The sequence below is a fragment of the Cryptomeria japonica genome, chromosome 7 (genome assembly GCF_030272615.1).
Source record: "Cryptomeria japonica chromosome 7, Sugi_1.0, whole genome shotgun sequence".
Lineage (NCBI taxonomy): Eukaryota > Viridiplantae > Streptophyta > Pinopsida > Cupressales > Cupressaceae > Cryptomeria > Cryptomeria japonica.
The window spans coordinates 762,159,177-762,185,812 of NC_081411.1; the positions used below are offsets into that span (position 1 = coordinate 762,159,177).

Genomic DNA, 26,636 nt, shown 5'->3' on the forward strand with positions numbered 1-26,636 from the left:
AAAAACAATTATCCGGGATATTACAAAATTGCAAATATGAACACAAAATTCTTGCATAGGTCGGCCATGTTAGGGGATTGTAAATTTAAATGTGGAATGCCTATATAGGTAAGGGCAAAACATTGTTTCCACCACAGTTCAAAACAAATTCAAAAGGAATTAAAGGAAGAAACAAAGGGAATTACAAGCAGAAATAGGGCAAATTGGAGGCAGATTCAAGACTGATAAAGGCACAGATTTCAAATCAGACTAAGCAAATTCAAGTGCATAACAAAGAGGTGATGCGAGTTACAGCAGCAAGAGGGAACAGTTTCCAGCTGTGAAGGAGTGTTCAACTTCAAGTGAATCAGGTGCAAAGCTAAGGCTTCCACAAGGGGAGTAAGGTGTTGAGTGACAGAGTGATTTTAGCCCACAAATTGTCAAATAAGATTTTGTTGCTTATGTTCATGTCACTGATTATGTTGCATTGCACAATGCATACTTCATGGTGCATAAATAATAACTAGATGCTGACAATTAGTAGTTAATAGTTGCTTTCTTAATAGGAATGAACTTTTGCTTGCTTAGTTTATAGTTGCTTTCTTAATAAGAATAAACCTTTTTTGATGTAAGGTGCGCACAAGGGATATTTAGTGACCATTATTTGCAATGTTGTATTTTTGATTGTATATAGTAGCTTATCATGCATTGGCACTGTTTTTCTGTTTAGTTGTTACTTTTAATTTTTGTTGTATATGTCAATGCTGCTAAAATTGAAATTAAGATCGAAGGAAGTGAACATCTAATCAGACCTAATCACTAAATACTTGCAAAGGAATCCTGTTTAAGAATGTTGCTGAATGCTCATAGAAGTTGTCAAAATACAGTGTAGTCATTCTCTATTTTCAGGGTTTTGGTGTCAGGTCAATAATACCAACGTTAAGGACTTAAGAGTAGAAGGTTTTGTCAACAACTGCTGTAAGCATAAAATTCTCACTGTTAGGCCACTTAAACTATTGAGCAGCGAACTTACCATATCAAATAGGCATCATATCAGCTGTTGTAAGCATAGATTCTGAATATTCATGAAGGCAATTGTAGTCAAAATGGAATGTAGTCACTTTTTATTTCCAGTTTGAATGTCTTTATGTCTGGTGCAATTTTAACTTGTATGTTTATGCTAGTCTACTATTATACTTTTAATTCTTTGTATTTTTCGCTTACAGTGGCTTTATAAATCCAGTATTTTGCTTGATATTAATGTGATACCATGCAATATTATTTTATTTTAATGCAATACAGTGGCTTTTGTATTACCACTGTATTCTAAACAGATATTTGGTTTAATATTATGTCCATTTTAATTCTTTTCTCCTTTGTGCAAACATGATATAAAAGTATAGACTTGTAACATTGAGGACAGTACTCAATTTAACTTTATGGTTTACAAAATGCTTTCAGGATTGTAGAGGCTGTGGATGATGCTCTTCAACTTTCCAAAACTTATGGCATTCCTGTGACTGAACTTGGGAAAGCTGCAGTGCTATTTACTCTTACAGTGGTTTCCACTTTGGTTAATGCAGTAGCAGAAGATTCAGGTCTGCAAGGTAGATGGTTAGAGAAACAATACCGGTTAGGTGGGAATGTGGGACAGCACGACATGGTGAAAGGGGCAGATGAGGATGTTAATGAGAAACGGCATCAACATCGGGAGCATTTACGGAGAACAAATATTGTAATGGCTATCGAGATGGTTAGGAAACTAATGGAACACAAAAAAACATCTACCTTTTTCCGTCTTGCATGTCGAAACATGTATTTTTCTTCATTCCCCACTTGTCTAATCACTAAAATTGTATTTTTTATTCTCCTTAAATTTGGAGGGAAACAATAATGTTGATCACACTGTGAATACACCTAGAAAGGCTTTGCAGGCAGTTTTGAAGATTTTAATATGGAAAGGCTGATCTTATTATTTAATATGCCATCTATATGGCTTAAATTTCCTTGATGTCTGTTCAATGTGGCTTCTTTTTGTTTGCATGTATAACCTAGGCAAATGCTTAAAACATAAAGGTACTGGGACATACTTTTACATGTAAGCTAACTTTTCTATGTTAAAGCATGAAGCTGGCATATGGATTCAGACACATGACCCTAATGCGTAAACATTCCATCATATTCATTTGGGTAGACCCAGACCCCTGTTTGATCAAGGTATGCCATTAAATTCATTTGGAGAAACTAAAGCCCTGGTGGTTTAAGGTGTACCATTATAATCATTTGAATGCCCATAGATCCCAATAGGGTCATTATATTTTTTCAAATTAATAATTCATCTGAAAATTAGCTGTTTATAGGTTATTTAGAACTTAGAATGACATGCTACTAGGAGATCCAAATTTGTGAGGCCTGCATCGTAATGAGAGAATGGCAATAAACTACAATAATCACCTCTTTACAAATGGGTTTAGTGTTGATCACACCCAACGGTAATTCCTTGTTGGTTTAGTGGGAATCTGCTATCATCCATCCAAATTAAGATACTTATACATGCTCTTATTTGCATCACATTTATAAATACCTAAGGTATTTGTAACAATGATTTCATAGGAAAGTAAATCTTTCTTTGCTCTCACAAAACTTAGTAACCTCCCTTTCCTATTTTGAATTCTTGAACTCGTTTTCAATCCATTTCTCTTAATGTTAACTCATAGTTTCCTTTTAAAGCTTCTTTTCAGTTTGTCTCCTTTTAAGCTTTGGAAAGACATTCATGTTATCAATATAGCATTTTTTATTGTCAAAATATGAACATTCCTTGCCCTTTCCTCCATTTTGAAAATCAAACCCTATCACCATTTGGCAGAAGTATGCCTTTGTAGGACATTTCTTTTTCATTGTCATCCACTTCATATTGTGAACTATTTTGAAATTATCCCTTCTTTTTTCTAAATCATTCTAATGAACTAGAACACAGAACAATATTGCTTAGACTATTTAAGAAAAGTAATAGAACTTTACCCATTTTAATTTATTTAAACTATTGTACTTCTTGTCCGTACATACACTTAGTTTTTTATTGAAGTTAACATGCTTTTCCATTGCAATATATTTTAGACTTTTAAGTAGGCTTTCATTAACAAATATTAAATACCTTAAAAGTATTAGTTTTCTTTCAAATTTTAGGATTGAATAATGGAGTAGTTTATGTCATTGCATAGACTTGGACTTGGAGAGCAGTCAGTGAAACTCAACAACTTAAAAAACACTTAATTTTTTTTTTAAATATTCAAATTTTTGAAAAGAACATTATTTTTATGCAAAATACAGTTACAAAATGTATCAAATGAGTTTCGTGGGCAACACCACCAGCTGGTTTGAGGGGTAGTCCGCTTTATGGGAGTTTGGAGGCAGTGCTCCTCATGGGGTCTAGGGGCAGCTCCCAAAACCAAGGCCAAATAAAGACCTTCAAAACTGCACATATCTTCATGGAACATACCATTTTCAAAATGTTTTAAAAGGCAAAAAATAATGCTTATAAAGCCAGAAAAAAGAGTTTTTGGAGTGATCAACCCATTTCTTTTCTTGTGATTTTGATGTGTTGTTGGCATGGCAAGTCATGTGGAAAAATTTGCTGAGTTTTTCCAAATAGCCGGCCGAAAAACTCAGTGAGTAAACTTTGTGAGTACTTGCGGAGCAAAAAACTCACGACTACCCTCCGACTTGCCGAGTTTGTGAACTATATAGTTTATGTACAATTATTACAATCTCACTCAATTAGCTCTATCGAAAGGTATCTAATCCTAGAAAGTCAACCTAGCTCTCACTAGGCGTTTAGTGTTTATGAAAAAGTGCTATACTAACAATTAATATTAGCAGAATTGTATAATATGAATATAACATGGGATAATACAATAGATATAGCTTTATTACATAGAGTAGTGTGCAATACACTTCGTAGTCTAGGGAGTGCTTATAACATCAGTCCTTTTATCTTGATTTCTAAATTGATATTTATGAGGCTATATAGTTGTCAATTAAGACAACCATCAGACACAAGTACATAACTAAAAAGTGATTAATGTACTACCCTAGCTGATCATACAATAGTTAAACAACACAACTAAGTTAGTTACAAGGTATTAATTTTATTCATATGCTGATATCAACACCTAATGATAACCAAATGGACTACATTATCCCTCATCTTAGACAAGCTGATTTCTTGTTCAACACAACCTTGGTACAAAATGATGAAGAATGAGATGGGGGAAGGGAGAATTCAAATGTTGCTGGAGTAACTGTTGCTGCTGAAGCACTTGCTGAGAAAATTCTGAATCTGTTTTATGTTGGAATACATGAAAAAAATCCTGCTGCGACTGATATTATAAAGAGTGCTCCTAATCGTATCTCTTCACACAAAACCCCACTTGTTTTTTACTGCTATATTTGATAGATTAAATACAAGAATAGTAACATAGATAACAATGCATACCGGATATAGGAGTAAAATAAGTTTTTATTCGCACGTGAAATTATTACAGAGAAGACTAGAGATGGCCAAGGATTACAATTGATCTGACTCTATCTTACTACCTTCCTTGACGGTACACAAAATATTTAAAGGACTCGGTAGTTGCCAAGAGGAACACAACTATCAACCAACTGACACATTAACTACCCAAGAGCAACAACAAACTTAATTTGGACACATTGCCGGATAACCAATTTAATCAAACATAACAATAGGCATTTTTTGCCGACTACATCATTCCCCCCAAAAGAAAAAGTTTTCTTCCAGACGACAAGTATAGATCAAGTAACATTCGGAAAGATTGACGACAAGAGTGTAGACAATGACTCGTACTTGGCAACCCCAACTTGTAGTGTACTTGACAAATCAAATGGGGGTCTGGGGACAACGCCCCCGGCGAGGTCAAGGGGTAGCGCCCCTTGCGCGGGTCTGGGGGCAGTGCCCCCAACAGGGTCAAGGAGCAGTGCCCCCAACAGGGTCAAGGAGTAGTGCCCCTTGCGGGCTTGTGGGGCAGTGCCCCTTGCGGGGTCCTGGGGCAACACCCCTCTCGAGGTCCTGCCACTAAGACCAAATTAAGACCTTCAGAGCCACACAAAACAACATGGCGCACATGATTTTCATGATTTTTTAAGACGCTAAAAAATAATGCTGATGGAGTTGTCAACATCGATCGTGTTGGTAATTGCCACTCCTAGTTGCAGCATAGTTTGAGCAATGTCTATCAACTTGATGGGTATGGTTGTCTATAGCACCCGTCGAACTATGTTCTTCTCTAACTCCGATCGCAATGATGTACTTGCAGTTCTGTTGGAGGTTATTCATTCCTTCGTCAACACTTGTTCTACTTATGCTCTAGCTTCTTGGAGTCATTCCTTCTCCGTACAATGGTTCGAGTACATCCCCTTCTTTGTCTATGCCCTCATGATTGCTAGAACTACCTCGTCTTGTTCCTCCATGCCCAGCATATTAATACCCTGTTTCTTTGGGCAGTTGGTGTCTTTATGGTCACTTGGTCCACACCATTTGCATAATAGTTGTACGTTGTCTTTCTTATTCTTATAGTTTCTCGAAAAATGTCCCCATTCACTACATTGTCGGCACTGTACGATAGGACATCCTTTGGAGTCGTATTGTATTTGATTTCACCCTCCTCGTTGATTTCCATAACTGCCTAGCGATACATTCTGTGATTTCGATGGAGTAGACTCGCCCTGTGTGAAGAGTACATGCATACTTTTGGTCTTCAATTTATATGTACACTCCTTTATTGAATGACCCATCACCTGGCAAATTTCACAAAACATCTTTCTAGGACAACTACCTTTCTTGAGCCCCTCAATTTTGCACTCAGACACCATAGTTCATTAGTTTTTTTACTAGTTCCTTTCTTTGCCTTCAATTCTTTCATTATTCTCATCATATCCTGTTGTAGAGCTTGAACCGTTTTGGATTCTTTGTTGCTACTATCTTTGGTGCTCTCGTCATCGTCAGTCTTCCTCTTCCCTCAGGAGGATGTTTTGTTTTCACTCTCGATGTCAATCACTCGATTACAAGCATTGACATACGAGGACGGAGGCACTAATTTCATCTTCTTGTGTAGCGAGGGGATCAATCCCTCGATGAACCACCTCTTCTTCAACCCATCGGCTGATTGGTTCTCCATCTTACTCAACAACTCCTTGAGCCCTACGATTGCATGCCCATACGTTCTCATGCTTCCCTTGTTTGGTATTTTAAATTTCAGCCACAGTTTCATTCATTCCTTAGGAGTTTAAATTCCCCTTGGAATGCCTTCTTCAGGCTATCCCATGATTCTATGTGTTTATCTTCTAACTCTGAAAACTCGTCAATAGCTATTCCTTGTAACGTTGTGGGAAACATCCTCAACCAGTAGTCTTTATCTAACTGACTGCTTGCCAACCAAATGGTTTCAGACATCTTGCAGTGCCTCATAGGATGCTTTGACTCATTCCTCGTGAACTTTGGCAGTTTCTGCTGATCCACATTCGGACTTGGAGGAGTCACCATCTTTCTCGCTTGCCTACTCCCTTCCGTGCCGGACTTGGTGGACTGTTTCGACCACTACGTTTCAGTGCTTTCCCTGCACTCTTGGCCATGCATGCGTCTTTTACACGTCCACCTCCAACGTCCCCAACACTTAAGGTATTTTCAAGCTCAAACTCGTTCTTGTGCTCCCTCCGTCTGGGGTTTTGTGTTTCAGATCCTCCAATTCTTGTTTACCCTAAGATGGATAGACGATGAAATATATCTGTGTTCAATATTTCACTCTTTATACTCCCCGTTCGACATTCACTACATGGATGGATTGTTTGATCGTTTGATTGGATTCTCCTCAAATGTTTCTCGTAATCTTCTTCTTTGTTCTCTTTGTTTTACGATCCTTAGAGATTGCCTGATTGCTTGTTCTTGACCAACCTGTGGCTTCTTCTCACCTTTGTTGGGATCTGAGGGCATGAATCACTCAAATCTGACCCGATTTCTTTTAAGGCAATGACGCCAAATGTTTATTGCTATATCTAATAGATTAAATACATTAAATTATAATATAGATAACAATGCATACCAGATACATGAGTAAAATATATCTTTATTTGCACATGAAATTATTACAAAGAAGAAGACTAAAGATGGTGAGCCAAGAATTACAATTGATCCGACTCTACCCTACTACCTTCCTTGATGGTACACAACATATTTAAAGGACCTGACGGTTGCCAAGAGGAACACAACCGTCAACCAACTGACACATTAAATACCCAAGAGTGACAACAAATTTAATTTGGATAATTAATACATTGCTGAATAACCAATATTATCAACATAACAATAGGCATTTTATGCCAACTACACTTGTCACAGCTTCTAATGTTTGCTATAATTTTGTTGTAAACAACTGCAAATTTGGTGACTTTTTTTTCTTGCGACTTTATTTGCTAATGAAGATTGTTGGAAAAATGGTTGTTATTGTTATCAAAGGCGAAGAATGCAAATTGTTGCTGTCATCATATCACTGTCATTAATGTCAAGGGAAAGCATGGTTAAATGTGCGAAGGAAAGATCAAAAGGTGGTCGACCCTCGTTCAAGGAAGCATTGAGATTATTACCTTTATTGGGTCGACCCATGAGATTTCAATAAAGAACATTTATCATATGAATGCTGCACGACCTGCTCAAATAAAATTATTGTTTAGGGGCCAACCCTTAAGAACGCATATCCTCCCTTAAGAGGGCTGACTCACTTGAAATAAATCAAGTATTTGTTACTGAGGCCAACCCCCTCGAGAAATTGCATCATTTTGATGTGGTATAAAGGGAGATAAAATGTGGTAAGAACCACAAGCAACACAATGTAATCTAATTCGATTTAGAGCAGACAAAAAGGGCAGATTTAGAGCAAATGAAGAGTAGGTTTAGAGCAGAAATATATTGAAGGATTGATAAGCTAAGCAATGAAAGATTATGTGAAGTAGAGTAGATCAAGAGCAGAAAATATGAAGAGTATTGCAAATTTGTATTAAAGAAAGTTGGAGCAGATTTTATGAAACAATACAATAATAAATCAGTCAGTTAAGAGTAGAATTCTGAGTATAGCAGCAGACATGAATATGTTATATGCAGATTTAAAATAGTAGAATATGCAAATTCAAAGGGGAGCTTATATATGGATAATGTATTTTTATTTGTACACAGATTTGCAAAGAATAATGAGGGCGCATGATACATGATACAAACTGATTTTATGAAGGGAATATATTCAGATTTATTAAGCAACTATAATCGTTGTCGGGTAATTACGTATGTGTTAATTTGTGTGTTAAAGATCGGCGGTTAACTAACGGTTGCCAGCAGTTGGCATCGGGTTACCGTGCCGACACCTATATAGTCGTCCTTGTTTCCAGTTTGTGGTAGGATAGTACAGGCTTGATGTTATCTGATGTACTGGCACATGTTATCAATAAGAATGCAGTATTGAGTTCATCTATTTGTCTGCATCTGTGTATATTGTCATATTTTGGTTATTTGCAATGCACTAAACACACACTCACACCCGTAGGGGAAAACATCTGGCGCCGTTGCCGAAATTAATTTGGAGCACGAGAATATACTACATGGCACGTGGATAATGGGACAACCATTGCCCGAAGGGACGAGCAATAACCTTGACGAAGAGCCTGAAGAACAGTTCGAGGGAGAACTAGCACTTATGAAAGATTTCTCCTGCATCCTCCAGGTGGCGATCGAAACACACGTACAAAGAGAAGCCTCCACCGAGGATATTCCAAAGGATGCTGTGTGGAGTGCGCTTGGTATAAGTCCGACGGTAAATCGTTTGATGAGCAACTTGCCCAACCTTCTGGCACAGGCATTTTTGGCTCTTCAAAACCACAGGGAAGACACCTATCGGGAGAACCGACGACAACAAATCCTACGGGAGTTTTACGAGCGCCAAGAAGAGGAGCGCGATGAGGGTAAATAATCCCTGAACTGTGTACGGGCGAAGGAGAATAAACAAGAACACCCCCATTGTAATGAGTATGTCAGTGATATACATTATATACGAGGGATGAATTAATAAAAGTGTTCTTTTTAATATGATGTCTTGTTCTATTTCATAAGGAGAATTTAGAATTTATGCCCAATCTGCTAAATAAGGACAAAAACAAAAAGGAATACGTAGGGGACTCTGAAGCCGCCCAACGAGCATTAATTCTCGAACAACGAGCATTAATTCTCGAACAACAAGCAAAATGAAGAAGAAGATTCAAGAAGATTGCCGAGGAAGGAAGCGGCGAAAATGGCAACAATAGCTCTGGTGAGGGCCAAGATGCGGTACTAATCGAAACCACCAGGAAATGGTTGGGGGATTTGTCCCTCACGTTGGAGATCGGTGACGGGAGTGCGGTCGATCTGTACACACCATTTAGGGGAAGCGAGACGAGAAGGGAGAAAGGGACTGAAACCGAGAACAAAGAGGTCGGGGATACCAGTGCAGCCGAAGGTGTCAGAGGGACACAGGGGCACGGTACGAGAAGCAATCTGTTTGGCTTGACAGAATCCAATCCTAAAAGTCAGAGTCACGTAGTAGGAGCCAACGCACCAGTTTCTGGAGGACCAACCTCTGGAGGGTTGGGTTCGGGAGGCACAGGCATAGTGCAACCAAGAAGTGTGATGGCAAACAAACATAATTGCCAAAGTTCGTGGGGGATGGAAAGGAAGACCCCGTACGGCATTGCCGTACATGTGAGACCATTTGGTCTGCCAATGGGGTGGTGGAACAGGCTGAGTGGGTGCTGCAATTTCCAGCCACACTGAGGGGAGTAGCCTTTGATTGATACTCCGACATAGATAAACAAAAGGTTACTACATGGGCTAACTTACAAAAAGAATTTCAAGTAGAGTTTCGGCTACTACGAGACGATAATGAAATTGTGGCTGAAATCTACAGTACAAAACAAGGCAAAAAGGAGACGGTCCGTGCGTATGGCCGGAGGCTGAAAGAGTTGTTGGGGAAGATGGATAGCTAGCCAACAGGCGGGTTGAAGAAGAGATGGTTTGTGGAAGGATTGAGGCCTTCTCTTCGGAAAAAAATGAAGATTGTACCACCCACATCATACAGCGATTCGTACAATAGGGCGATGGACCTGGAGAGTGAACATAAAACATCTAAAAAGAAGAAGGGAAAATCCTCGTCCGACAAAGACGACTCCTTGGAAGATAGCAATAGCGGCGGGGAATCTAGCAAGAAGGTCCAGGTGCTCCAGAAAGACATGGAGCGAATGATGAAAGAGTTTAAAACAATGAAGGGGAGCACGAGCAAAACCGAGGAAGGCGATTTATGGTGTACTGAATGCAGAACTGACGGGCACACGAAAGGTTCTTGCCTGAAGAAGGCCTGCTGTGGCATTTGCCAAATAATGGGACATTCGACGAAGGAATACCCTTATAATATGAAGACGAGGAATCAACAGATCCTCTTTACACAAGAGCAACCGTTAGTGTTCGCAATAGCGGGCACATCCTAGCGCACCAATAACAATGCATCATTTGGCGGGTATCCGAATAACTAGTCGGATCTAGTACGACACAAAAGGGCGATCAATGATCCAGTGTAGGGCCTGCAACCAGTGGGGGCACTTCGCCAGAGACTGCACAACGGAAGAAACCCCGCAAAAGTTGTGTAAGTGGTGTGGACCAGGAGATCATGACGACGAAAACTGCCCAAAATCCGGGGTCAACCTACTAAACATCGAGGGAACAAGGACGGAGGAGTCGGTGTTGGCTCTCACAAGGTCGAAGATGAAGAAAGCCACCTACCTTGACCCACGTATGGAGAAACAATGAACACTGGAGGTGAAAGCCCAAGTGGAGAAAGAGATGATGGCACAACAGAGGGACACCTACGAGGTGGCAGGTAGCTCCTGCTTGGAGGCAGAGGAAAATATTCTGAAGCAAATGTTGCAGATAGAAGTACCTGTAAAAGTGAAGGACCTTCTGGAAACAATGCCTCGACTATGCACGACACTCTTGCGTTCAGTACAAATAACTGCGCAGAGTCGGATAACCCAGGGTACGGATGCCTGTGGCGGGTTGGCAACATACCCCTTGATCTTGACATTGAACAACGGTCGGCATCCAGCAGTCGTGGAAATGGGCATACTCGGGACCACGCAAACGGACACCATTGTAGATGGCAGGTTTGGGGTAAATGTCCTTCTTGAAGAAACCTGGAAGAAGCTTGGCAAACCGACACTATGGCCACCAACTTTTAACTTGCTTGGCGCGGACCAACATGGGATAAAACCCCTGGGAATGCTTATGGCACAACAAGTGACGATCGAAACACAACCATTTGTCCTGGATTTGTGGTGATCCCACTTAAGAAGAAGGGCTACGATGCCATCTTAGGGAGAGGGTGGTTGGTCAAAGCAAAGGTGAATCACAATTGGAAGAAGAACACCCTTTCCATGGAGAAAGATGGACGGAAGTACGTCATTGACCTCATGAACCAGGTCGTCACCGAGGAGCTCACATTGGACTCTGATTCAAAAGACTCAAATAGATGGGAGTGGGATTCCTACGAAGGCAGAGACAGCATGGAACCAATTAACGAAGGAGTGTTTGAATTGGACGGTTGCTCAGAGGACGACATATGCTCATTGAATGGACTCTTCCATTGGCAGATGGAGGATTATGAGTTGTTCCAGTGTAACATGCTCCAGATAGAGGAGCCAGAGGAGAATAGGTTCCCGCCAGCGTACGGAGGGTACACGGAAGGGGACGCACCTGTAAATGAAGCATCGACACACGAGTTTGACATGGCGTAACCCATTCGGTACGAGGAACCTTCCATAAAAGCCACGAACCTCGGTGAAGAAGCTGCGCCTAAGAATATTCTAGTAGGTGATGATTGGAACCCTGTATTAAAAGCTGCCGCATTTAAAATTTTCATGGAATATAAGGGTGTGTTTGCATGGAGCTATAAAGACTTGAAGGGCGTACCACTAGAACTATGTGTACACCGGATTCCTTTGGTACCGGGAGCCGTACCTGTACAGAAAAGGCCGTATAGGATGAACAAGAATTATGCGGCAAGGGTAAATGACGAGATTGAGTGTATGCTCGAAGCGGGGATCATTTTTAAGGTGCAAACCAGCGAGTGGGTATCCCCGATAGTGATATCTCTGAAGAAAGAGGCTAATCAGATCAGAATCTGTGTCGACTTCAGGTGCCTCAATGCAGTCACTATCAAGGACCTGTTCCCTATACCATTCATCGACACCATTCTCGAGGAAGTGGCCAGGCACGAAATATACTCGTTTATGGACGGATTTTTTGGTTGTAACTAGATATCCATCGTAGAGGAGGATAAGTTGAAGACAACCTTCGTGGTGGAAGATGGTGTCTATGCATATAACAAAATGCCCTTCGGCCTATGCAATGCGCCAACAACCTTTCAAAGAATAATCCTCCACATATTTGACAAAATGTCGGTGGGCAACTTCAAGGCTTTCTTAGACGACTGGTCAATTTACAACACACAGGATGCACATTTAGTGGCTCTCGGGGAATGCATGGAAAGATGTAGGAGGGCGCGACTGGCACTAAATCCCCCAAAGTGCAGATTCATGGTCCCCCAAGGGAAGTTATTGGGACACATCGTATGCAAGGTTGGACTGAAAACCGACCCGGACAAGGTTCGGGTGATCGTGGAAATGGAGGCACCAGCGGACGTCACTGGAGTGAAGTCCTTTCTCGGACACATCGGGTACTATAGGAGATTCATCAAGAACTTCGCTCGAGTGTCGTACCCACTGGACAAATTGACACAGAGAGGAGAATCGTACTCGTGGGGAACGACGCAGGAAGAAGCATTTCAAGAAATGAAGACACGGCTGGTGGGTGCACCAATTCTTACATACCCGAACTGGGACAAGGAGTTCCATGTCCACGTGGACGCGTCCAACTTTGCAATCGGAGCCATACTGGCACAAGTTCAGGACCACGAACTGGACCACCCGGTTTACTTTGCCAGTCGGTTGCTATCAAAGGCCGAAAAGAACTATAGTACCACGGAAAGAGAAGCCTTGGGGATGGTGTATTCGGTCCAGATATTCCGGCACTATCTTTTGGCAATGCCATTTACATTTTATGTGGACCACCAGGCGTTGATGTACTTGGTCAACAAGCCGATCATCCAAGGACAGATCAGCCGGTGGTTACTCTTGCTGCAAGAGTTTACATTCAATATCATTGTCCGACCCAGGAAAAGCCATGTGATCGCTGATCAATTGTCAAGGATCAAGTCTGGCGAGCCGACTGAGGGAATCAACGAAGACTTTCCGGATGCTCATCTATTTCGAATTGCTGTCTTGCCTGCTTTGTACACAAGCATGGGGGAGTACCTTTCAATGTCACAATTTCCAAAGGAGATGCCGCCAGGAGAAAGAAGGAAGCTGGTGCTCTGCAACAGGACGTTTCAATTAATCAATGGCCTCTTGTATAAAATGGGACCTGACCAAGTCCTACGGCGTTGTGTTGTAGGAGAAGAGGTTCAGGGCGTCTTGAGGGAAGCACACGAAGGGCCGGCAAGTGGACATATGGGGCCGGATACAATTGCGAAGAAAGTGTTGTTGGCAGGACTTTGGTGGCCGACACTCTATAACGATGCCCGGGAATGGGTGATTAGTTGTGATACGTGCCAACGAGCCGGAAGGCCACTTAAGAGGGATTTCATGCCGCTCAACCCATCGCACGCACATGAGCTATTCGAACGATGGGGGCTGGATTTCATCGGACCCCTTAAGCCAAGTAGAGCGCGTCGATGCAGGTACATCGTGGCGGTGACAAAGTACTTAACAAAGTGGGTCAAGGCACGAGCTCTCCCGAACAACTCAGCAATCAACATGACAAAGTTTATCTATGAACAAATCATCACCCGATATGGAATTCCTATCTAGTGATGAGTGATCGGGGGGGCCACTTCGTAAACCACATCATCCGATTGCTAACCACAAAGCTTAAAATTTTCCACTCCCTGTCAAGCCCCTATTACCCTCGAGTGAATGGGCAAGCCGAGGCAACCAATAAAATAATAGTTGTCATTTATAAGTCGCGTGGGGTCGAAAAAGATGATTGGGAGGAACGACTACCATCGGTACTCTGGGCCTACCGGATAACGCATAAAGTGACCACCGGCCAGACCCCTTTTCAGTTGATGTACGAACAAGAAGCCGTGGTGCCGATGGAGTTCATGGTGCCTAGTCTTCGGATTGCCATCGAGAATCGGTTGGGTGACATGGAAAGCCTAAGGGAGAGGCTGTACGCCTTGAACAAGTTGGACGAACGGTGAATGATGGCACAATGGGCCACAGAGGTGGCCCAGCAAAGACAGCAAAGACGAAAGGTTTGGCATGACAAGCATCTTAGGCGAATGAGATTTACTTCGGGGCAATTAGTGTTGAAATTCAATGGGCAGAACGAAATCAAACCTGGTAAATTTAAAGTACGATGGCTAGGTCCCTTCAAGGTGCACGAGGTCAGTGCAAACGGAGCAATTAAATTGTGGATGCTCGACGGGAAGGAGGTGCCGGACGTCGTAAATGGGTCGAAACTAAAATTGTATCACGAGAGGCATTCGAAGCACCCCACAAGATGAGCAAGTTAAAAATAAAAAAATCCGTACGACCGTACAGAAAAGGCCATATAGTTGTACTAAAAAAAAAAATTAAAAAAAAAAAATAAATTTTTTTTACGACCGTACGGAAAAGGCCGTACAGCCGTACGGAAAAGCCATTATATTGGAAAAAAAGGTTGGGCTCACAAGATAAGTCCGTACTATTCATCCATACGGTATGTTGGGGGAAAATCCGTACAAAATCAGCACGACACACATAGACAGGAGCGTTCCATACATACATAGGAGAAAAGAAATCTGCACGTTATGGAATATGAATTCCGTACAATATTAAATCAAATTCAGCACATCATGAAATGAAATCCGTACGTGTAGAAGGTGAAATCCGTACGGCCAAGGTGTTTACCTCACTGGGTAAACAGGAAGAATACAGAAACTGAACAGCAATGTACAATGCAAATATAAAAGAAGTACCAGAATAAGCTTTCCATTAATGTCAAAGGATGTTCATATTATATCTATCGTACACATTACATGTCTCAACACCCGAAGGTGGTACAATATATGACTGCCGAAGGGGTGCGACCCAACCGTCGCGACTCCAACTACCTACCCGTCGGCTAACTAACTATTGATAATTAACATTATTAACTATACACTTTTTCCCGATAACATCCCCCCCCAAAAAGAAGTCGTCTCCGACGACTAACAACAAAATGGAGACAATGTAATATAAATATACAACCAAGTGGAAGTCAAGGAGGGGGCTGAGGAAGCGTCCCTGAAGTCGAAGGGTGAGATGCAGGTGTCTGGGCCGCCAGGCGGGCGCGGAGCTCATAGACCTGCTGGGTGCGCGCTGCCACATCCCGCTCTGCGACCAACACCTTCTCCAAGGCAGTCTTCACCATAAGCGCAGCCTCCAGTAGCTCCCTCTCCTTGGTATCGGCAGACTCTGTCATGCGAACCAACTGGGCCTGAACACCATCTAACTCCTGCTGGACTAGACTCCGCGCACTCTGTTCCTCTGAAAGACGGGCGTCCACCGCAACCTTCTCTGCGCGGGCTGTCTCAAGCTGTGCGACCAACTCTGATCTCTCGGCTGCCCACGAGGCTTGTTGCCTAGCCATGTCCTGCTCTAACTCCACTCGAGCAGCCTCGCGAACTACGGACTTATGCTGTGTCTGGCGTAAGGTATAGTAGGCCTCCCTATAAACCTGCTCAATCTCCCGGACGAGAGTCGTCACCCTACTCTCCACGACGGGCTGAGGCACACGCCAAGCCTCCAACATCGCCTCCGTCTGGGTAACTGGCCACCCTCGTGCCTCAAAACATGAGGTGAAAGCTGCGGGACAGCCCTCTCGCATAAACTGGAGGACCTGCTCTAATTCCTCCACAACCTGCTGTAGAGACCGTGTCTGGGCCGCGGCCACCACTCGCCGACCCCTCGTCACCATATCTGCCAGATAAACCTCAATATCCTCTCCCTCTAGCCCCGATGTAGGTACAGGAAGCCCTCGTGGTAACTCAAAAGTCTCCTCAACCACCCCAACTGCATCCTGCTGGCCCAGAACACCCTCTCCAAGGACCTGTCCCTCTGCCGGTGCCTGCGTCTCCGCCGAGGAATCCTCCAGATCCACCACCTCAGTGGGAGGCTCTCGCCGAGGTGAGAGTACAGCTGCTCCTACGGGTGGCGTCACTGTCATCTGGAATCTCCGGGTCAGCCAACTCCCCATAGCCGCCACTGATGGAACTGCACTCAACACCTTCGACCCTCTCTCCCCCTCGGAGACATGTCCCGTGACGGGCTCCTCCAACAAGGAGGCCGCAACCGTCACCACTGCATCGGATCCCACGACGTCCAGTCGTACCTGAGGCTCCGTCTCAACCATCTCCTCTGCCACGCCTCCCTGCGGTGGACCACACAACTCTGCCGTGCTCTCAGTACATGCCTCTGCGGGAATCGGTCCTGCCGCTGGTATGACGGAAGGTGCTGCGGCCGGCTGCATGGGCCTAAGTGTAACGGGCGTGCGGCTCTGTCCGAATGCCGGAATCGAAGTACTGCCTGCGGACGACCCCACAAGTGTGCCAAGTGGGAGTGTGGGTGGTGCAAACAACACTCGCTCTCCGACGGGCTCCATCCTCCCCTCGTCTGTGGCCCGACTACTACTGTCGTCCTCATCCTCTGAATCCTCGGAATCCTCTGCACTGCTAGAAGTTTCTCGCCCACTATCTGGTTCTGCTGCGGTGGTCTCTAATACCCATTTCCGCTTCGTGGAAGAGTGTCCAATATCCAGATGTCGCCAATGCATGATAGGAGGCTCACCCTCCGCCAAGGGTCCCTGTGGCCGTACCTCCAACTCAGCCTCGGGCACTGCTTCCCGCGTAGCCTCCAAGAACAGTCCAATGGCATAGTGGGGCATGTAAAAAGTGCGCTGCTCCATCATCAAGAAGGCGCACATCCGCTCGGATAACAAGGTAGCCCAATCATAGACGACTCCGTTCATCACCCCGTTCATCAATACTATCTGTGGTAGAGCGATGTCTGATGCCCTACCCGATCCTGTCAACCTGCTTTTGATGACGTCCATAATGCATCGCCAGTGACCCTCTGCGACAAAGGACCGGCGCATCCCACGACCCTTCGTGGCGTCTACGATGCTCGCCAACTCTGCAGGGGTCAAGTCTCGAGACACTCGCCTAATCCAATGTTCCTTTTCTTCCCGTGTCATCTTCTTCGGCTTCAAGTCCACTTTCTTGCCATGTATGCCTGGGATGCCAAATACTCTGGTGAAATCTGCAGGTTTGAAGGATATGGTGATATCCTTCCCCAAATACTCAAATGTGCTCGTCCATGCGCGGCTATCAAAGGTATCAACCATATACCGCAATGCTCCCTCGTACTCACGAATGGCGAACACAGGCATCCGTATAGCCCATTCTACCCCTGCTCGGCGAAGACTTGTTTTCACCAAATTATCATCCGGCGTCTCTTGCCACCATTTCCGACATTCCACCCCATTCAATCCCTCAAAAGTGATATTCTGTGAAGTGGAGGTGTTCTTCCCTCGTGCGGTGGACTGCTGTGGTGTCTTTTTCTTCTGCCTGGCTTCCATTGTGCCACCTGCTATTCGAACACCTGAAGGGAGAATACGTGCATCAGGCTTCCTATGGCTGCTATCCTGCAATTGTTTTTTCCAGTTTCTTTTTCCTGCGGACTCCATTAGCTTCCTCTAACTGATTCTTGATTTTATCTGGAGTAAAAAAAAAAAGAACGGCCAACTGCCTCCGGCACCGAAGAGCGAAGACTGTGCGGTGCGTTTTTCTTTCCCGACCGAATCCCCTTCTTCTTCTACCGCACGGTAGCTACCTCAGCCCAAACTTCCTCCTTTACCGCACGGTAGCTTGTCTCCCAATTACACCAAGCTTTCAACTTAGCATCTTGAAGCGCTATTCTCGAATGTGTTTTCTGGGATAGAGGGAAATTCAGGCTTGGTGGAGCGGAGCCGTTTCAGTCACCTTTATTTGTTTCTGATTAGCAGCGGTTCCATCCACCTGGATCAGCACTGCCACCTGCATGCCTGTTTCCGGTTTGTTGGGTGCTATTAATGAATTGCTAATGAATCACTTCCACCTGCCCTCCAATTGCATGCTATTTTGTTACCGACTTGCCGCACCAACTGACTCGCTTTGTTTTCCGTATAGTAAACCATTCATCGAATGCGATTCCAGTGGAATGCTACTCCAAACTGCACTCTCCGCCTATCGCCTTTGTTTAAGTGCTATCTCGGAATGCCCTGCACTTATTTCAAAACACTTCTCAAAATGAAAGGTCGATTGATTCCCCGCCTATCGCGCTTGGAAATGCCCTCCGAATGCCACCGCTCCGTTTTTATCTCCCTTCGGTAGGCGTGGCTGTGCGGTGTTTTATGTGCTTCGTCGGCTGCTTGCGCGGTGAGCTTTCCCTTCGGTAGGTGTGGTTGTGCGGTGTTCCATCCGCTTCGTGTGCTTGCGCTGCATTCTATCCGTTTCGTGCGACTTTATACCACACGGCTGCCTCCGTCTTCGTGCGGTGTTTTTGTTTCCTTCGCGCTTTGTGCGGCTTTTTAACCTCCGACTACCACCGCACGGTGGCTTCCACCTACGGTGGTGTCCACTGTCGGTGGTGCCACCGCACGGTGGTTTCCACCTACGGTGGTTTCCACCTACGGTGGTGCCACCGCACGGTGGCTTCCACCTACGGTGGTCCCACCGTATTAGAGTGTGCCAAAGAAGTTGAGATAGGGTACGAATTCTGAAAAGGATATAAGTGTGCAAGCAGGGTACAAATTCATCGATGGAGTTAGGAAGCAGGAAACTGAAGAAGTTAGATTGGAGGAAGTAGTTACAGCAATTGGAGAACTCATTGGGACAACCGTCTGGAAGGAGCAGAATGGCGGATTCGAGCAATGCCGGCAAAGCGAAAAAGGTGGCGCAACCAGATGAAGGAAAGAAAGCAATGCCAACAAAAATTAGAGCAGAAACAGTTACATTCGAAGGTTTGAGCGGAAGTGTGTGTCGGACATGGTGGGTGGAAGCACAAACCCCAGATGACACTGCGCTGAAGACATCATTGTGCAGGGCACGCGTGCATTGGGCTATACAGATGCCTGTTTTCGCCATACGCGACTTCAAGCCATACCTCTGCATGTTAATTAAAACCTATAATGCAGAGCTGTGAGTATCGGCATTCAAATACCAAGACACAGATATTGTCGTTTCTTTCGCACCAGACGCTTTCGCTCAGGTGTTTGGTATTCTAGACGAGGGCAAGGAGGTGGACAGGAATGCCACGAAAATGTCAACCGAGAGGAAGACGCAACTCCTACAGCGGATATGCCGCAGTGATTTGTCAGCAGCCGAATGGGGGAGGATAACTGCATCGAAGGGTAGGGGTTTGAAGAAATCTTTCATCGTACTAGGAGGGTGGCAGTGTTTGCTCGATGTAATGAATAGCCGCCTCACGGGAGTCAGTAGGGCATCCGACAAGGCGGTACCTATGATTGCCTTGATGGATGGATTGCGGAACAGCACGATGTATAACTAGGCGACGGTACTTTCAGATAGAATCAATGAATTTTTGACTCTGAAGCACAAGGCTTTCTACATGCCCTTCCACGCCATCGGTCTTTTCTTAGATGCAATACGCACACAGGTGGCTCTGGAACGGTGGGTATGGACACCGAGCAGTAGCATTGACCCCTTGCAACACCCCATTTTTTATTGGACCCACCTCGACACCTCCAAAGGTGGTGGAGATGCACAGTCTAGTAAGAAGCGAAGGAGACTAGTCCAGGTGATCGTTTCTGAGAGTGAGGCAGAGACCGCAGAAGAGGTTGATAGTAGCAGTGGGGAATTCGATGATGGTTCGTCCAGGAACAGTGGTGGAGACGATGTGTTTCGCCTTATAGGTCGGAGAGAGGTGCAGAAGAGCCCTCGTATGGGGGAGAGTGTTGACGGAATGGTGACTTTTGGACATATAACTAGAGGAACTCGGGGGCCTCTATCTGGTAGGGTCAAGCCCCTAGAGGGAGCCAAGACAGGCCACATCCTCTTTACACCGACGTTTTTTGAAAGATCCCTGATGGATCCCTTTTCTGATCTGCTGTAATTTTTATTTAATAAACTAGGTTTTTGTAATTTTCTGGTGATCTTATAGAATAGACAGAAGTGCAAAAAGGGGGTTTGTTTCTTTTTGTTTTGGAGTTTTGAAGATATATATATAAAGAAACAGTAAACAATAAGAGTGCGAAATAAGAATGGGAACAATGTTCATAAATTAGAACACTTACAATCTAAAATACTACAACTCGTACCAGGACAATAATCTGATTTCCTTGTATTCCAGCAATTATCATTTACCAATTTGGAGCTGCTACAAAATGAATTGACCAGCAATGAATAAGCAAGATACAATATGCAGATTTCTAGCTCTTCACACCAGCAACAAACCAAAATGGACAGCAAGGAAGAATGACGCCACCACAACTCCCAATGGGCTGCAGCTGTAGTCACGTGCCAGCTGAATAAGGTTAGCTGCCTTGATGAAACCCTCTAAATGCAATCTGAATCCTCTGCAATCAATAGCGCACCCAATCTCTGTCAACCAATGCCCAACACCCTGAAGTATCTACTGACAAACTACTGCTGGGGGCTACGTCCCAGCTAGTATCCAACTTGGGGTTTGCGTCCCAGATGAAGAATCGCTCTACCAGAGCAAATTCGCAAGAAGCAAGTTTTGAATGTGTAAAAAGATATCCAAGAGTTAGGTCACAACTTCCTTATAACACCTTCCCACTTAGCTCGAACCCTAAAAGTGACTCAATGGGGCGTTTAGGGTTAAAATGTTATATTTCTCATTTTAAGTTGCCAAGTGTATAGAAAAACGACCTTTTTTCAAATATAAAGAAATCCGTTCACCGAAAAGATCTGAGTCAAAAGAGAAATATTTAGAAAAGCCCAAGACCTTTCCAACGAGCTATTACACCAAGGGATACGCATCCAGATGAGGCCAAAAACCCCTTATTACTCCAAAATGGCTATAAACATAGCCTTATTTAAATAATAAACGCTAACTTAGGAAATATTAAAAATATAACCCAAATAGCTGCAAAATGCTCAAATGACACCACAAACCAGAAAGTCAACCTGCCACCTGTCTGTGACTGAAGTTGGAAATCAAGGATCTACTAGCAGTCTCATCTCTAAAATCTAGGGATGCTCCTAGAAACTAGGAAACAAACCCAAATCCTCTGAAACTGAACCCAAAGAATAATCTCAGGGAGACCCAACCCTGGGTATGGTCATAACCTCCTAAATAGTAGGGATATCCTCCATAAATGTAGGAACTGTCTCCTAAAAATAAGGAGCTGTTCCAAACTGATCAACTACTGCTAGAACACCAAGTCCCAGACACTGTATAACCACACTGAGTCTCTATCCATCGCTGTCAGCCTACAAGACCCCATAATAAGCTGACTCACATGTCTCTGCTAGACAGAGCTAAAGAGGGGACATGACATTTTTGAGTGTGGATGGCCAGGTGACGCCACTCTCGTGTACGGGGGTGACAGTTGGTGCCGTCCCAACAGTCCCTGTGCTGGGTTTTGGACAGTTGCATCCTCCACCAGCACAGGTTCCTGCACAGATGCTAGCACAGAGGGTTGTAGGGAGTATGCCCTCCTCCGTGGAACAAACAGTACTGACCTTGGAGGGAGGTGCGGACATGGCAGAGGATGACGCCTCTATGGATACATGGTTGGGTCGCTATGCAGCTCCCCCCTTGACGCCAGTGGGACCACCGCCCGTATTCCCACGACCACCTCCTCAGGCTGTTGTGGACTTGGAGGGAGATAGTTCTTCTTCCCTGCAGGAGAACACTAGGACATTGGATGAGACAAAGGGGTTGGGAGAAGAGGCCCCTCAGCTAGATCTGCAGATTGGGGACCCTGCAGAGAGCCAACCCAGTGGGATGGGCTAGTTTTTAGCCGAGGTTGAGGCATGTGCTCGGCGGTGGGCGACTTCAGTGCTAGAGTGGACTCTCGGCCCGCCAGCCTTAGAGGGTCTCCTTGCATTTGCCACAGGGGGCTGCATCGAGGCGTTTGGGTGATGTTTTGAGGACAGGGGTTGGCTTGAGGTTGAGCTGCTGTGATGTTGAAGGAGTGGCTGCGCTCGGGGGTGGCTGGAGAGAGTGGGATGCAGTGCCTATGTAGGAGAGTGGAGTAGTCTATTCGGGATGGTTATTATCAGCTCAGGTAGACTCAACACAGTGCGCAGACGGCGCGGGTGGCCGCTTGAGCAGAGCTGGCCACCCGTGTTCCACCTCTTGAGTTGGAGCTTGCCCAACAGCGAGCTAGGGCCAGTAGCCTGGAGGAGGAGTTGGTAGTTGCCACGGGTGAGCGAGCATTATTGGAGACTCGACTCACTTTTGCCCCGGACGAGCTTGACGGGAAACAAAAGGAGCTTATGGAGGCTGTCCATATGGTGAAGCGGTCGAGGGAGCGACAATTGGTCGCCGAGAGGGATCTTCGCCACTGTACACAACAGGTGTATCAAGGACACCCTCTGTACCCCCTCGTCTTGTCCCATTTTGGTTGTATGTCGTCCAGAGACTACCCTTCTTTTTGGGGGGGATGATGTCATCGGGTAATTACGTATGTGTTAATTTGTGTGTTAAAGGTCAGCGGTTAATTGACGATTGTCGGCAGTTGGCACCAGGTAACTGTGCCGACACCTATATAGTCGTCCTTGTTTCTAGTTTGTGGTAGGATAGTATAGGCTTGATGTTATCTGATGTACTGGCACATGTTATCAATGAGAATGCAGTATTGAGTTCATCTATTTGTCTGCATCTGTGTATATTGTCATATTCTGGTTATCTGCAATGCACTAAACACACACTCACACCCGTAGGGGAAAACAATAATCAGATTTGTGAATGAACTATGCTCATCATCTGTTGAAGAAGCAACATCCTTAAGGTAATATTTTTTTGAGTTAGAGGTTGGTGCCTCATATTAAAGCGATTGGTGTTTCTTCCATAGTTGGTACCCAGTTGTGGGGATTGGTGTCTCTAGTGGATTGGTGCCTACTTAGTTTGTAAGAGAAACATTTATATAAGCAATATTTTGCCGTTGTTTTCTCCCAAAAGGGTTTCCACATAAATCTTGTGTTCTTCTTGTGTTGCATAATTGTTAGATCTTGTGTGATTGATATTATTATGGTTGCCTCATATTAAAGCGATTGGTGTTTCTTACATAGTTGGTACCTGGTTGTGGGGATTGGTGTCTCTAGTGGATTGGTGCCTATTTAGTTTGTAAGAGAAACATTTATATAAGCAATATTTTGCCGTTGTTTTCTCCCGAAAGGGTTTCCACATAAATCTGGTGTTGCATAATTGTTAGATCTTGTGTGATTGATATTATTATGGTTGCCTCATATTAAAGCGATTGGTGTTTCTTACATAGTTGTTACCCAGTTGTGGGGATTGGTGTCTCCAGTGGATTGGTGCCTATTTAGTTTGTAAGAGAAACATTTATATAAGCAATATTTTGCCGTTGTTTTCTCCCGAAAGGGTTTCCACATAAATCGTGTGTTCTTCTTGTGTTGCATAATTGTCAGATCTTGTGTGATTGATATTATTATGGTTCTTAAGAATGTAAACGTAAAAATGTCTTATATTGGTTCATCCCCACTCTCAGTATAAGCTTGTGCTCATCAAATATTTGATCTGGAATAATTTATTTTTCTCATAATGTCTCCTTGCTTTGTATTGTGTATGGCTCTGTCACAAATTTCCTTTAAAAAAGCAATTCATTCAGGTCACAGTTTTAAAACACCTTCTGATTCGCTCATACTCCCGAGCCAAAAGTGCTTGGTGATTCGCACGTTTTTCTCTTTTATTGATAATTTATGGAGGGATTCTATTTGGGCCCTCACGCATGCAAAAGCTAAAAATATGTTCAACGAAAAAGAAGCATAGAGGGATGAGCCCATCTAATATAAATTCTTCCAAGCAGCCAACCCAAAAACATGGTGGACAAGCCACCAAAAGCAAACAAAAAACTATTTTAAATATAGGTCACATCCCAAGCACTAAAACCAGAACAGACAATACATAACTGCACATTAATGGACTGCTGCCAAGCCAAGCATCAGTTATACCAGCAAAAAATAAACTGCACCAGGAGACATCATGATAAGGGGGTGACCTCCCATTTTCCAACACTTCTACAACTACCAGGAGAAGCCTTCAGTTGTGAATGGTATTTTGCATCTAAATTTATATTTTAATATTTGGAGTTTTTATTGAACTTGAATTTGAGTGAAAATTTATGGTTTGCTGCATCTGACTTTTCCAACTATGGTTCAAGTAACATAAGTTGACTGATCTAGGAAGTTTTTGCCAGGCTTGTTGGTCTTACTGCAGTATAAGGATTTGTTAGCTGCTATAAAGGTAAAACAACAGTACAAGGGTTTGTTGGTCTTTGTGCAGTATAAGGAAGTTTATCACAACTGTATAACAGGGTTAACAACATACAGGAATCATACAATTTTTTTTGCTGAGGACTAGGGAGTTAATGGGCATCATACAACTGCACAAGGCATAAAACTTGGGTATTATTTTATGCTGATTGTACAGCTGCTGCTACTGGATGCCATATGAGTTTGGATCAATGCTTTGACTTTGTTGGGCATCATAGGTTTCCACTTACATTTGTAGGTTGTACAATGTGGACATTTTTAGTAGCATGTGCAGTGTAACGAGCAACAGAAGCAAAGTCATATGTTGTGCACATTTGAAACTTGGACTGGGTAAAACATACTGTTAGAGTTGTCTTGTATTAGCTAATAATTATTTATTTAATTATTAGTCTATTATACTCTACGCTTAAGCTAAACTTAGGCATTTAATAATATGGTAGGTATTTAATAGTTATTCTAATTATTAAATACACTTTATCCCTTTACGGTTTCTTTAGGGTTGCACATCTTTAGGGTTGCATATTCTCCTTTTATAAGGATTGTATTGTACTTTTTTATTCTATTCCCTCTCTGAATGATAATTTTTTTCTTTAGAGCCATTATTGTGTTTTTGTCTCCAATCTTCTCTTGTGACAAGTATTTTGCTTGCAGGTGCTCTTGGGATCTCTGAAGTTGTATTTTTTCGATTTCTTCATGGTATCAAAGCCTACATCTGCTATTGCTTGTTCTTGATTTTTCAGAAGATTTTTTTGGAGACAAGGGTTTCAGTTTTTTTTTCAGAGTTTTATTTTGGATCTGGGGTGCTTCTTTGTTTTTGGGTATTTCGTGCTCAAACGGACCTCACCGTTGAGCTCAGAACACCCAAAAACCCCTATTTTCATATAAAATTTGTCCAATTTGGACAATTTTGGCTTTGGAAATTTTGTTTTTGATTTTGGCCCTTCAAGAGCACATTTTTCGAGAAAAAAATTAAAAATATTTTTGGGCAGTTTAATGGCTTGCCCAGACTGAAACCCTCACCGTTGACCATCGGGGCTAGCCTTTTGGTTATTGTTGGCCTCCCAGGCGGTTACCGAATAGGCAGTCTGTAACCCGTCGGCCAACAACGGCCCCGCCGCCCGACCACCACCGTCGCCCAGCCATAGAGTCACCTCTGCCTAGTCACGTCCTCTTGCTCCTCTTTGAAAGCCTTTTTGACAGGGGGTAGGTTTTTTTGTCATAACTTGGGCAAACAGAGTCGATTTTTGAAAAATCTTATATTGCCGGAAAACTCTTTTCGAGCTCTATTCAGATCTGGAGGTGAGATTTGCTGATTTTTTCATTTTGTACCTGTTTTTTGCCGTCAAAATTAGAGCTCTTTTTTGCACTCTGGGAGCCATAACTTGGGCAAACAGACTCCGTTTTCGGCAAACGAATAGGCGTCAGAAAGGTCTTGGAGAGCCCTATTCAGATTTGGGGTTCATTGTTCTAGAAATTTTACCAGGTACACTTTTTTGCTCTTGCTTTCTTTTCTGGCTCTCAAATTGTATTGAGGTTTGGTTTTACATCTTGTGGGGGGTGTTATTTTCTACTTTTTGTAATTTACTTTAGAAAATCAGAACACCTCAAAACTGAAAACAAAACCCCTTTTGCATCCTCTATCTAGTCGGAAAGATCACTTAATTAAAAAAATCAAGAGCAGGTCCAGGTACACATGGCAGATTCTTCAGTTGAGCTTCTTACATCCCAAAACTATCACCTCTGGAAAGCTCGTATGACGAGGCTTCTCAGATCACGAGGGCTGTGGTCCTGTTTGGATGCGGGTCAACCTCAGTTGCAGCATCCTTTTGAGATTCTTCAGCACATGAATAAGATGGATGAGGCTATGGGTGTCATCTCCTTACATGTTTCAGACAGCTTGCTTTTTCACCTTGATGGTTTGTTCACTCCTCGGGCTATGTGGTGCAA

The 26,636-nt window shown here is 43.7% G+C and overlaps 1 protein-coding gene across 2 annotated transcripts in view; it reads left to right on the forward strand.

The window, feature by feature from the left end:
* LOC131030061 (mediator of RNA polymerase II transcription subunit 33A) overlaps window positions 1-26,636 on the forward strand; it is a 206,596-nt gene that overhangs the window by 67,715 nt on the left and 112,245 nt on the right. For both annotated transcript variants that reach the window (XM_057960744.2, XM_057960743.2), the window contains exon 3: window positions 1,441-1,794. In XM_057960744.2, the coding sequence (XP_057816727.2) occupies window positions 1,441-1,794 (354 nt within the window). The remainder of the gene's footprint in view (window positions 1-1,440; window positions 1,795-26,636) is intronic.